Below are 15127 nucleotides of genomic sequence, written 5' to 3' on the forward strand. Positions count from 1 at the left end.
TTGTACAGTTAAAATTACCAGGAAGATACCAATAAGAGGGAGAGGGGGTTACAAAAGTTGGTTATCACATCAAAAATCTAAAGATTATAGTCACAGTTATGCCCTTATATACTTCAATGCATCTATTTTATTTTGGGGTACATGGTCTGGGAATTGAACCCAGTCCGCTGCCTGGAAGGCAAGCATTCTACCACTGAACAACACATGCACCCTTATGCATCTATTTTCTATACCCAAGAGTTACTTATTGGTCATGAGCATTTCCCTTTTATGAAGGGAATTTCCCTTTTATAAAATTTCATAAAATTGAAATTTTATGGAGGAAAGTATTTTCTACCAAAAGGAGGGGGAAAGGCAGCTTGCCTCCAGATAGCCAGATAAAGCTCTTCCAGAAATATCTATATAGAGAGTAAGATAAGAAGCCACAAAATCCTCAAAGTCTCATCAGGTGTTGCATGGACAGCAGTGATAGAGGCAGCTAAAGATTCTGAAATCTGATTAAGTCCAATCTTTTGGAACATGGGCTTCCAAAGTTTTTACAATTAAATCAAGCAAAATAGAATGTATTATCTGCTCGAAAGATAAAATACACATTGTGATGAGACCAAAAACAAAAGATCAATAAAACAAGGATTTTTGTCTTAAGGAAATCCCAGTTTGGGGATGCTGAGACAAGGGGAGGAAGAACTAATTATAGCACAATGAGTGCTCAATAATTAATTATAAGAGTAGGAGGTGGTAGGACTTGAAGTTAAGTGATTTCTTACAAGCTCTAATAATCAGAGGTGGAATGACTTGAATTAAGGGGTGTGCTGGTTTGAAAGGATGTATGTCCCCTAGAAAAGTCATGTTTGAATCAAAATCCCATTTTGTAAAGGCAGAATAATCCCTATTCAATACTGTATATTTGAAACTGTAATCAGATCATCTCCCTGGAGATGTGATTTAATCAAGAGTGGTTGTTAAACTGGATTAGGTGACGACATGTCTCCACCTATTTGGGTGGGTCTTGATAAGTTTCTGGAGTCCTGTAAAAGAGGAAACATTTTGGAGAATGGAGATTCAAAGAGAGTAGACAATGCTGTAGCACCATGAAGCAGAGAATTCACGAGCCAGCAATCTTTGGAGATGAAGAAGGAAAACACCTCTCGGGGAGCTTCATGAAACAGAAGCCAGGAGAGAAAACCAGCAGATGATGCCATGCTCACCATGTGCCTTTCCAGCTGAGAGAGAAGCCCTGTGTTTGCCATATGCCTTCTCATTTGAGAGAGAAACCCTGAACTTCATCCTCCTTCTTGAACCAAGGTGTCTTTCCCTGGATGCCTTTGATTGGACATTTCTATAGACTTGTTTTAATTGGAACATTTTCTTGGCCTTAGAACTGTAAACTAGCAACTTATTAAATTCCCCTTTTTAAAAGCCATTCTGTTTCTGGTATATTGCATTCTGGCAACTAGCAAACTAGAGCAAGGAGATTTCTTATAAGGCCCTAATAATCAAATCCCTATGAGAGTGTTTTGAATAATATCCTTTGAATACCACCTTAAGAAGTGTGGGCTTTACCACATATATGATGACTTCCAAGATTTCTAAGCCCCATGAGTGACAAAAACTGATAAACCTTTTAAAAGATCACCCTGGCAGCAATGTGGAGGCTTAATTGTGCTAAAGGAGTATGAAAAGATATGTAAGGCAGTAAAGTATAATGTTAAAAACCTGGGTTCTGGAGCTTGACTGCCTGAGTTTGAATACAGACTCTTACACTAACTAGTTGTGTGATCTTGCCTAACTCCTTTGTGACTCAATTTCCTCATCTGTAAACAGGATAATGATGATTATAATAACAGTTCTTTCATCATGGTGTTATTGTGAAGAGTTTAAAGAGTTAACCAATGTAAAGAATTCAGAATATTTCTTGACAAAATAAATGCTTAATAAATCAGCTATTAATTGCATGTGGGAAAACCTGGAAGTAGAGAGACTAGTTAAGGGAGTCATGAACTAGTTCAGGAAAACAGAGAAAAGTAGACAGATGAGCCATTTTATCAAAGTATCAACAAGATTTATAACCAATTCAATATCACCAAGACAATAAGAGGGAAAGGAATAAAAAATGACAAAAAGATGACTAGATTGTGTGTCAGGGATGACAGTAATACCATTAAGCAACCCAAGTGTTCTAGTTTGCTAGCTACCGGAATGCAACAGATGAGGTCCATGTCCCAGTGGCTCATGTCCACAGCAATAGAACTAGGCACGTTCACCTGGCCAAGTTGACAACTGAATCTAACTACCACATGTCCAACCCTTGTCAATTTGGCAACTACACACATCACCTTAAAACAGGTGCAAAAAATTCTCTTCTGGCTGTGGACCTGTGAATCTCAAAAGAAGTTATCTGATGCCAATATGCAAAGGAGGACATTCGCAGGATCCATAGGGAGAAACTGGAAGAAAAACTTGCAGGGCAAACACCTTTGGATTTCAAAGTCTGAAAGTCATTTATCCTTCAGCTTTAGAAAGTGGTAGGCCCACTCTTTCCAGGGGCCTATGCAGTGGCCCACCTCTTTCCAAATCAACCTCAGGGAACACTGAGGAGGCCACCTTTTTCTCGGCTCCACTCTCTCCAGGCATCAGGGCCACCCATGGGCTCTCTGCCATTTCTGGGGCACACGCTCAACCCCTCCATGTGGGGGCAGCCAGGCTCTCCCCAGTCCCCCAAGGAGTGTGCTGTACCTTCTCCAAGGCCTGAGGCTGCATGATCTTTCCACTGCAATGAGGTAGGAGACTCATCCTCACCCTTCAGGGTAAACTCACCCTCTCCAGGTATATGGGTGGGTCCACTCTCTTGGCTGAGGTTTCTTGGTTTCAGATCCGAGCTTCCAATGGTTCTCACTCTGCAAACTCCAATTTTTTCCTTTTGTGTCCACCTTTGTCAGGTTGGCAGTGGTTCCGTTTACACCAACAGTCTCTTCAAGCACTCCAGGACTTCTCCATCATTCACAGTTCCTCCAAAATCTTTCCCTTAGCCATCCAAAAACCATTCCAACATATCTGGTTATTTGCAAACTGCAGCAGCACCCCACCCTCTGTACCAAATCTATTCTACTTTGCTAGCTGCTGGAATGCAACAGATGAGGTTCACGTACCATTGGCTCATGGCCACAGCAACAGAATTAGGCACATTCACCTGGCCAAGTCAACAACTGAATCTAATTACCACACCAAGGAAAATAAATGTAAAAGGAGGATTAAGGCAGTAAGTATGGCTCTAGACAATTTGGGGATAATGTTCTTACAGAACATGAAGATATGAATGTTCAATAGTCATCGAAAAAAACCATATCTAATGTCCAGAAGAGAGGAAATATTCAACTTCCCCATTTGGAGAATTTTTGATATTCTTGCAAGCAGTAGGGACAACCAAATCAATAGGCCAAGCCCTTGGTCTTGGGGTTCCCCACTATGAAACTTATTCCTGCAAGGGATTGGCTAAGCCTACTTAAAATTAGGCCTAAGATCTCTCTCTCCAGCTAACACAATGAGAAAACTCACCACCTTCCCCCTGTCTACGTGGGATATGACTACCAGGGTATGTACCTTCCTGGCAACGTGTGACAGCAATCCTAGAATGAGCTGAGACTCAGCATCAAGGGATTTAGAAAACCTTCTCAACCAAAAGGGGAAAGACTGAAATGAGACAAAATAAAGTGTCAATGGCTGAGAAATTCCAAAGTCGGGAGGTTATCCTGGAGGTTATTCTTATGCATTAAATAGATATCACCTTGTTAATCAAGATGTAACGGAGAGGCTGGAGGGAACTGACTGAAAATGTAGGGCTGTGTTCCAGTAGCCATGTTTCTTAAAGATAATTTTATAAGGCTACAGCTTTCACAACGTGACTATGTGATTGTGAAAACCTTGTGTCTGATGCTCCTTTTATCTACCTTATCAACAGACAAGTAAAACATATAGAATAAAAATAAATAATAGGGGGAACAATGGCTAAAATGAATTTAGTAGATTGAAATGCTAGTGATCAGCGAAAGAGAGGGGTAAGGGGTATGGTATGTGTGAATTTTTTTCTGCTGTCTTTTTATTTCTTTTTCTGAATTGATGCAAATGTTCTAAGTGATGATTATGATGGTGAATATGCAACTATGTGATGATACTGTGAATTACTGATTATATATGTAGAGCTGAATGATCATATGGTAAGAATGTTTTTGTTTGTTGTGATATATATATTTTTTAATTAAAAAAAAATTAGGCGTAAGAGTCAACACTAGAGAACCTCTTTTGTTGCTCGGATGTGACCTATTTCTCTCTCAGTCAACATGGCAAGCTAACTCAATGCCCTCCCCTCTCTACGTGGGACATGATTCCCAGGGGTATAAACCTCCCTGGCAATGTGGGACAGAAATCCTAGAATGAGCTGGGACTCAGCATCAAGGGATTTAGAAAACCTTCTCGACCAAAAGGAGGAAGAGAGAAACGAGACAAAATAAAGTGTCAGGGACTGAGAGAGTTCAAACAGAGTTGAAAGGTGATCCTTGCATTCATTCTGGAGGTTATTCTTATGCATTATACAGCTATCCTTTTTCAGTTTATGGTGTATTTGAGTGGCTAAAGGGAAGTACCTTGAACAGTAGAGCCATGCTGCAGTAGCCCTGTTTCTTGAAGATGACTGTGTGAAGATATAACGTTTACAATGTGACCATGTGATTGTGCAAACCTTGTGTCTGATGTTCCCTTTACTTAGTGTATGGGCAGATAATAAAAATATGGATAAAAAATAAACAAATAATTGGGGAACAAAGGTTAAAAGATATTGGGTAGATGGAAATACTAGTGGTCCATGAGAGGTGACGTGTAAGGGGTATGATACATATGAGTCTTTTCTTTTTATTTCTTTTTCTGGAGTGATGCAAATGTTCTAAAAAATGATCATGGTAATGAATATACAACTATGTAATGATACTGTAAGCCACTGATTGTACACCATGTATGGAATGCTTGTATGTTAAGAATGTGTTTGTATGTTGTTTTGTTAATAAAAACATATATATTAAAAAAAGAATTATCATATAACCCAACAATCTCACTACGTATATATCCAAAATAACTGAAAGAAGGGACCTGAACAGATATTCATTTGCTTACTGATGTTTATAGTGATATTATTCACAATTACCAAAAAATCGAAGCAACCCACATATCCATCAGCCAACAAATGAATAAGCAAAATGTGGTGAATACATACAATGAAATATTATTCATCTGTAAAAATAACGAAGTTCTGATGCATGAGACAACATAGATGAACCTTATGAAATAAGCCAGAACCAAAAAGACAGATATCATATGATCTCACTGATATGAAGTAATTAGAATAAGCAAATTCATAGTGTTAGAATCTAGAACATAGGTTACCAGGGGATGGAGAAGGGATAGGGAACAGGGAGTTAAGGGTTAAAACATACAGTTTCTATTTGGGATGATGGAAAAGTTCTGGTAATGGTGGTGATGGTAGCACAACACTGTGAATACAATTAACAGGACTGTCAAATATATATATGTGTACAAATATATATATGTAAGGGGAAATGTTAGATTGTATTATGGGAGCAGAATAAAAAATGTTTTAAAAACCATGCTACTGAAGTATATAAACAGAGAACCCTAAATTCATGGACTTTAATTAACAGCACAATTACTAAAACATTCTATCATCAATTGCAACAAATATACCACATTACTGCAAAGAGAGTTAATAATATAATGTTATAAAGTGACCCTGTATTTTACACATGATATTTTAAATATCCAAAACTTTTCAAAGTAAAAAAAAAAAAAACCCGATCCAAAACAAAGAGCTATAATTCTAGAAAACTCCTTAACCTAGAAGGAATAACAGTAAAGTTAACTTTTAAAAGTAATGGATAGCACTGCATTATACTCCATTGAAATCCCCAACTTTTCACACCTCAAAAATGCAAAATAATCATAGTTTTGAATGCCAGTTAAAGAACAACAGTGACACCTTGTGGTGAACATCCTAAATTAAAGTATCAAATATTTTATTATACATGTAATAATGAGTAAAGTGGGTTCAAATTAAAGCTTGCTTGCATAAAAATTAACTCTGAATGCAGACATTCTCAAGACTTAAGAAAGAGAAGTTCAATTTATCATCAAACACGCGAAGATGTTAAGTTTGGAAAGGGCTACTATTGCTTTGATAACACTGAAACGAGCCTAAATTCTTAGCTAGTAGCCAAAGTAACCGAATAAAATATCAGGTCATTGCTTTCCTTCAAAATGGTACAACTCACCCATCTGAAAGAAATTTAATGTCCTGGTAACTCCAACATACTCGCCTTAGCCACAGTTTCCTATTTTACGGTGATACTTTCTCACATAAAAAGCTGATGGAATAATGCATTCTAGTAACAATGGTATGGTAAGAGTTATTAACCAGAACAAACTCTCAAAAATACAATAAGGAAGCCTGGGTTGTAACCCTGATTCTAATTAGAACTGTTATTTATTTCAATTCAATTTAAAAAGCATTAACTGACTCTATAACTATTATATATTTCAATTCAATTTAATAAACACTAACAGGCCAAGTCACTCTGCTAGACACTATAAGTGATTCAAAGTTAAGTAAGTCAAATTTCTTTATTCTCATAACTCTCAAACTGATAGAAACAATAAATGTACACCACAGGCAAAACTAAACAAATATTAAAAGGAATGACAGAGGTACAAAAAAATATTATAGTAACTCAAAGGAAGAAAGGATTAATTCTGCCCATAGGTGAAAACAGGAATATTTTAGTAAGTGCTCAAATGCTGTTTCTCTACTTTAAAAGTTGGAATAATATCATTTTCCCGACATACCTCACAAGCTTGCTCTGAGAATAAAGTGAGCATTAGGCAAATACACTGAAGAGTCTAAAGTCCTACACAAGCCTTTCCTAATCAGTCTGAAGCTCCTGGACATCAGGAATCCTGACTTAAATTCTTTGTGCTACACAGTCCTGGGGTCCATCCATTATTCACTGACTGCTAAAAACTACGCAATCCCGCAGAGTTACATACTAGAATGAACTGGTGGGGGGATCATTTCAGGTTTCTTTCTCTCTGTTGGGGTAGTAGATGTTAGTTTCAGAGACAGTGGCTCAAGGTTAATATATCTTCAAACAGCACTGGGAATTTAATATTAAAGAATTTATACTTAATAATTCAGATTTCTGTATGTTTTCACATAAAATAACAGATTAAAAAGTGTCAATTTTATAAACTAAGTAAACAACAGGAACAGAAAACGTATATTACAAAAAAAAAAAAAGACTCCATTCAGGAACAATGTTGCCTGAGTTAAAAAGGGGAAACTGAACAAAATCTGACAGGCACAAAATTAGGATTTCCAAACAAACACTTCACATATATCAAGGCAAATCTATGGGAAAAGAGAAGCATTGAAGAGAGCAGGTCATGGTTAATCTTTGTTAATGACCCAAAGAAATATCATAGAAAATTCTATTTTACTCACTAAATTTCATAAGCACAATTTAAAGTTTCCAATTCTAGAGCTAACTCTCTGAGTTCAGGTAATCTGGCAGTTAGATACTTGATATGGTTCAGAGAAAGCGTATCTATATTACCAACTATAAATTAATTACGCAATGGTGTTGAGAAAGCTACTGTTAATAAGGCAATCTGAATTGCTGACACAACTGAGGAAATCTGGAAGATACCCTACAAATGAAACCCCCAAGATCGTTGTTAAATAATTGAGGAAATACTAATCTAACATGATGATTCTGCATTTATGGAAGGCTCTGTGTTTTATAGAAAATTTTCTAAATTTCATACAGGGATTATGCTATGGGCAATTTATAACCACAAGTCATAATACTATGGAAAGGCTCTTTAAAACTTGCTTGTGAGAAAACATTTGTACCAGCTTTCACTCTAGTTCTTACTTGCTGTGTAGCCTCAGACAAATTATATAGAGGCTTCTTGGCCTCAGCTTCTACATTTAAAACAAAAGCTATAATTTCTTACACATAAACAAAAAAAATCTAAGAAAATAAGATAATAGATAAGAAAAATGCTTTTTAAATTACACAAATATGTACCATCACTTCTTCCATCTTTTGGAGAATCAGAGAGGTTAAATCAACTAGGATGTCAGAGTTAACTGAAGACAAGGTCAGGCTAATTAAAGCATTCCTTATCACCATATTGCTTCCAGAAGTCCTTCTTTAGTTCATCACAGAGCTTTCCATATTCCTTGAATATCTCTCCTCTTTCAGCATCAATGACACTACTCTATCCCAAATTCTCCTGTTCCCCCTGATCTTGTACTCTTCGTTTTTTAAATTATACTGGTTTCTCTAACAAGATCACAACATTTCAGACCTGGAGAACATCTTAAAAGTAATTGTATCAATACTGTCATTTTACTGAGAGGAAAACAGAGATCAAGAAGCAGTAGTGACTTGTTCACATTTCAAACTATTTCTGAACATTCCTCTTTCCAATACCTAAAACTCAATGAGTCCCAAACTGGCTGGGCTAAGAAATATGAGTTCTATATTTTGGAACCTCCCCGATTCCAATTCCACTATCTAATTACTAAATCCTGTCTGCTCTATACATATTCTAAGCAGTCAGGGTGAAAGCACATCTTAGATTAAGAATCAACATTCAGCAATATATGTGGTTACTTTAGCAAAAGTCTCTTAAAAGCAATTTACACAGTCCATGTGACCAACCTGTACCCCATCAATTGTAATAAGATACAAGTTTTGCAAAGAACAGACCCATTTTATGGTGTTTATAAAATAACCATTTCTTCAATCATCCTTCTGAAGTGTCTCTCTAGTAGATATATAAAGGATGTCTAAAGGTCTAAAATTTATGATGTGTTATGTAAACATCAGAAAAATTCCTGCCAAAATCAAATTTCAATGAACAATCTGTCTCACTAGGGTGAAACACAGGTTGAATGTCACTCTTAACTTTATTTTGAAATGTATTTATTTTGGTTGCCTGCCTCCTGAGAAAATGTGCTTGATGATCTACCACACTTAAAATGAAAATCAAATTTTAAAGTGTTTCAAAATCAAGCCTAGGCATTATGAAAATATAAAGCAGAGGCACTTAAACCACTGAGCATGAGATTCATTCAAACCTCCTTTGGCTTGCCAAACATAACTCTTTTCAGACAACTAGCAGAACAAAACTATATTCCATGTTTGGGATGTTGGAGAGCTATTCTAGTTATGCTGTAGTTGTTAAAACTTTAATAAGTCTAAATTGTGAACCTGCGCTTGGTGCTGTCTATCATGCAGAAGACCTGAAAACAGTTCTTGTCCCTGTTTTAAGATCACTGCCTTCAAACTACTGTCTCCAACTATCCTGAGAAAGGAAATGGCTTTCTAAAGGCTTTGTTGAAAGAGATAAACTTAAATCACTGTAGCTACAAAATTTATGAAGCTCTCACTAAAAAATGCTAAGTCTAAATAACAGCTTCTAAAGCTCCCACATATTTCCCTAGGCTGAAAAGGCAAAAATTCAAGATGAGGAGGATTCTTTAGAAAATTCAGGGCGATTCTTGAGAAATTTCTTACCGTAGCAAAGAGAAGACATCATAGGAATTACGAACACAGTTCTGATCCACCTGAAGAAGACTGTTCTTCTGAACATTTGAATAACCCTGAAAGATATTTATAAACAGATTTATCAAATTTAAAAATTAAAATCTGTGCACGTTATTATGTCTCTCTTTTATTTATAATTATAAATGGTTCAGTAAATTACAAAGGTTTAAAAAAAAACCATAAGTACAATTTTCATACAATCGAAGGCTAAATCTATATACAGAAAACTATAAAATACTGTGAAATAACTGAAAAGACATGCTGTCTTCATGGTTTAGAAGGGTAAATGTCATTAAGATGTCAATTCTACCTAAACTGATCTACAAAGTCAACACAATACCAATCAAAATTTCAACAACGTACTTTGCAGAAATGTAAAAGATAGTCATCAAATTTATTTGAAAGGTAAAGCAGCCTTAAATAGAAAAAAACAAAAACAAAACAAAACAAAAAAAAATATTGAAAAAGAAGAATGAAGTGGGAGGACGCAGTATATTATAAAGTCACAGTGGTCACAGTACCATGTTATTGGCATAAAGACAGACATATCAATCAATGAAATCAAATTGAGAGTTCAGAAAGAGACCCTCAGACCTATGGTCAACTGATTCCGACAAGACTGAAAAGAACACTCTCTTCAATAATTTGTGTTGGGAGAACTGAATATCTGTAACCAAAAGAATGAAAAAGGACCCTATCTCATGCCCTATACAAAAATTAACTCAAAATGGATTAAAGACCTAAATGTAGGAATTAGTAACATAAATCTCCTAGAAGAAAAAAGAGAGAAGACTAAATTACTAAAATCAGAAATGAAAGGAGAGACATTACTATCAATCTGACAGAAATAAAAAGGATTGTAAGATTATAATAGGAATAACTGTCTGCCTACAAATGAGATAAACCAGGTGATAAGGACAAATTTCTATAAAGACAAAAATGACCAAAAACAATTCAAGAAGAAATGGAAAATCTGAATAGTATCAAAAGAAGTAGAGACTAAAATCACTAATCAAAAATTACCAACAATTCTACTAGAGGCCGGGCAAGATGGCGGCATAGGGAAGTGCAGAATTTAGTTCATCCACCAAGCAGCCAGTAAAGAGTCCGGAACTGTATGAAACAACTGATGGGGGAATATCAATGACAAGACACACTTCATACACCAGTCTGGAATGGGTGAGACAGCTGAGAGCCCACAGAGAACTGTAAGTCTCCCAACCTGTGAAGGCCGGTGCCCCTCCTCCATAGCATGACAGGCTGAGTCCAAGGGGAAAGGAAACAGACTTTACTAGCAGCAAAGAATTAAGTCTGATAAGCTTCAACTGTGGAATTAATTAACAAATTTTGACTATCAAAAAGGCCCAGAGCACAGAAAGACTTGGAGTAAGCACTGAAGGAACCAGGAGTTTTTGCCCCCTGCAGAGAGGGGGTGGAGCTGATGGGGGTTTAAAAAAAAAACAGGATTTTTGAGTTGGATAGCACAAAATACTGAAAAAGGGCTGGATCCCAAGAAAACAGGGCACAAAGAGCCTGGGAACACACAGAGCCACATACAAACTCTAGCTCTTCTTAGGCAAACCCAAGAAGCAAGCGTCCAGCTCTGAAAAGGCTTTTTTTTTTTTTTTTTTAACTTCTTAACAGCTCATTAGATAGAAGTACAAGAATAGTACAAGGATAGAAGTACTCCTAGTCTCCATCACTGTCCCAAGCAAGGGCTAAATTAAGGCATGTCTGAAATACAAAGCAAATACTCAGGTGGACTATTTCCTAAAGGGTGTATCTTCCCTAAGAACAGAAGGTTGAGTCCTGGCTAAAGTGGAGGCCAACCTTCAGGGAATTCTGGCCCCAGGGTCTAGAAAACAGAAGAAATCAAAGCCTGCCTGCTACCTTAGATTCTATCTCAGCCTGCCCTTAGCAGGGAGATGCTGCTGAAATTAAAGCTACCACATCACATTACGCTAGTGGAGAGCTACAGGCTGATAAGCACCACATGCTGGCAGGATAGGAAAAGCACAGACTTTGGAGGCTTCATAGGAAAGTCGGACAAGGGTCTCACCCTCAAGGAAACTTCATAAAGGCTACTGTCGCCTCCTAAGACATGGGCCTGCCTGCTCTGGGAAAATCTGACTGGGGTCAATGATATCTGAGGAGACCCTCCTCAAAAAAAAAAAAAAAAAGGCTATAGCTGGACACCCACATTCACAGGCACCAGCGTAAGATCCCCAATCTGTCCTTATACCTGCACTGCAACACATCACCACACTGTTGTGCCGTGCTCCATGCCCTGCATCCTGCTCCACATTCATCCCGTAAATAAAAGGCTTTAGACTACTGAAGGAAGTCAACTTCCAAAACAAAACCAACCAAGATATTTACATGTCACAAAGATGGCAGAAGACCACCAAGCATATCATGATGTAGACAGGTACAGCCCAGCTTAACGACCAAATTAAAACACCAAAGAAGACACAGACATTGGAACAACTAATCAAAGATGTTCATATAACTCCACTAAATTAAATAAATGGGATGGCTAATGACAATGGAGATCAAGAAGACACTAGAAGAGCATAAAGAGGAATTTGAAAGAATAAATAGAAAAATAGCGATATCAAAGAAATTAAAGATGCTGCAGACCAAGTAAAAAACATACTAGATACACACAACAGCAGATCTGAAGAGACAGAAGAAAGAGCAAGTGAACTAGAAGAAAGGACAATTGATTTTGAACACTCAAAACAGAAAATGGCAAAAAAGATGGAAAATTTTGAATTGGATCTCAGGGAAATGATGGGCAAAACAAAGTGCACAAATATAAGAATCACTGGTGTCTCTGAAGGGGAAGAGAAAGGTAAAGGGTTAGGAAGATTAGTTGAGGATATGATGGCAGAAAACTTCCCAATCCTAATTAAGGACATAAATATGCCAGTCAAAGAAGCTCAATGAACTCCAAATAGAATAAATCCAAACAGGCCTTCCCTAAGACACATACTAATCAGTCTATCAAATGTTGAAGAGAAGGAGAAAACCCTGAAAGCTACAAGAGCAAAACAGTCTGCTATATATGAGAGTAACCACATAAGACTGAGTTAAAACTACTTAATTGGCACTATGGAAGCAAGAAGACAGTGTGGTACGATATATTGAAGATCCTGAAAGAGAAAGACGTCCAGCCAAGAATTTTGGACCCAGACAAATTGTCCTTCAAAATTGAGGGAGAGATTAAAATTTTCACAGACAAAAAAATCCTGAAAGAATTTGTCAACAAGAGACCAGCACTACAAGAAATACTAAAGGGAATTCTGTCAGTTGGGAAAAAAGGCAGGAGAGGACAAAGAATTGAAGAGTACCAGTAAGAGAAATTTAAAGGATAAAAAGAGAAAAATGGAAAAGAGTCTGTAGATCTGACAAATAAAATCCAAAAGATAAGATGGTGGACTCAAGAAACACTTTTTCAGTTATAACTTTGGATGTTAATGGACTAAATTTACAAATTAAAAGATACAGATTGGCAGAATGAATTTAAAAATATAATCCAGCTATATATGCTGATTACAAGAGACTCACTTTAGACATAAGGATACAAATAGATTGAAAATGAAAGGATGGAAAAAGATGTTCCACACAAGTTGTAACCATACAAAAGTTAAGAAAGCAGGAGTAGCTGTACTTTTATCAGGCAAAATTGACTTTAAATGTAAAGACATCATAAGAGACAAACAAAGACAATATATATTAATAAAAGGGACAATTCACCAAGAAAAAATAACAATCATGAAAGTTTATGCTCACAATCATGGTGCTCCAAAGTACATGAGACAGATACTAGCAAACCTGAAGGAACCGATAGCTGTTTCAACAATAACAGTAGGATACTTCAATACACCACTCTTCTCTATACATAGAACAATCAGACAGAAGATCAACAAGGAAATAGAGATGTTAAACTACTTGATAAATGAATTAGATCTAAAGACATATATCAGTTTATGCACCCCCATAACACTGGGATATACATTCTTCTCTAGTGCTCATGGAACATTCTCCTGTATAGATTATATGCCTGGGCACAAAACAGGTCTTTATAAATTAAAAATATTGAAATTATTCAAAGCACTTTCTTTGATCACAAAGGAGTGAAGCTTGATATCAATAACCACCAAAAAAATGAGAACTTTCACAAATACATGGAGATTATATAACACATTCTTAAACAACCAGTGGGTCAAAGAAGAAATTATTAGAGACATCAGCAGTTATCTGGAGATGGATGAAAATGAGAATACAACTTATCAGAACTTATGGGATGTGACAAAGGCTCTGCTGAGAGGGAAATTTATTGCCCTAAATGCCTATATTACAAAACAAGAAAGCAAAAATTGAGGACTTAACTGCTCACCTGGAGGAACTTGAGAAAGAACAGCAAACTGATCTTAAAACAAATAGAAGAGAAATAACAATGATTAAAGCAGAGTTAAATGAATGGAAGAACAAAAGTACAATACAAAGAATCAATAAAATCAAAAATTGGTTCTTTGAGAAAATCAGTAAAATTGATAGGCCACTAGCAAGAATGACAAAGAAAAAAAGAGAGGATGCAAATAAACAAAATCAGAAATGAGGAGGGATGCATAATCAAAGACCCTGAAGAAATAAAATAAATCATAAGAGGATACTACGAACAACTATATGCCAATAAACTAGACAACTTAGATGAAGAGGACAAATTCCTTGAAACACACAAACAAGCCACAAGGACTCAGGAAGAAAGAGAAGATCTCAACAAACCAATCACAAGTAAAGAGATTCAATCAGTCATCAAAAATCTTCCTAAAAAGAAAAGCCCCAGGCCAGATGGCTTAACAGAAGAATTTTATCAAACATTCCAAGAAGAAATAACTCCAGTCCTGCTCAAACTTTTCCAAAAAAATGAGGAAAAAGGAACATAACTCATTTTATGGAGCTAATATCATTCTAATATCAAAACCAGGTAAAGATGCTATAAGAAAGGAAAACCGCATGCCAATTTCCCTAAGGAACACAGATGTAAAAATTCTCAACAAAATACTAGCAAACTGAATCCAACAACACATTAAACGAATTACACACCATGACCAAGTGGGGTTTATACCAGGAATACAAGGATGGTTCAACACAAGAAAATGAATTAATGTAATATAGCACATTAACAAATCAAAAGGGGAAAATCGCATGATTATCTCAACTGATGCTGAAAAAGTATTCAACAAAATTCAACTTCCTTTTCTGATAAAACCACTTCAAAAGATAGGAATTGGGCGGACCATGGTGACTCAGTGGCACAATTCTCAACTGCCATGCCAGAGACTGGGGTTAAATTCCCGGTGCCTGCCCATGCAAAAATAAATAAATAAATAGGAATCAAAGGTAAGTTCCTCAATATATAAGGAGCACATATGAAAAATCAA

At 36.5% G+C, this 15127-nt stretch overlaps 1 protein-coding gene across 2 annotated transcripts in view; it reads right to left on the bottom strand.

Annotated features, from left to right (window-relative positions):
* The window catches only part of UVRAG (UV radiation resistance associated), a 496833-nt gene that overhangs the window by 312192 nt on the left and 169514 nt on the right, over positions 1-15127 (bottom strand). For both annotated transcript variants that reach the window (XM_077113538.1, XM_077113539.1), the window contains exon 6: positions 9648-9733. In XM_077113538.1, the coding sequence (XP_076969653.1) occupies positions 9648-9733 (86 nt within the window). The remainder of the gene's footprint in view (positions 1-9647; positions 9734-15127) is intronic.

The sequence above is a fragment of the Tamandua tetradactyla genome, chromosome 8 (genome assembly GCF_023851605.1).
Source record: "Tamandua tetradactyla isolate mTamTet1 chromosome 8, mTamTet1.pri, whole genome shotgun sequence".
Lineage (NCBI taxonomy): Eukaryota > Metazoa > Chordata > Mammalia > Pilosa > Myrmecophagidae > Tamandua > Tamandua tetradactyla.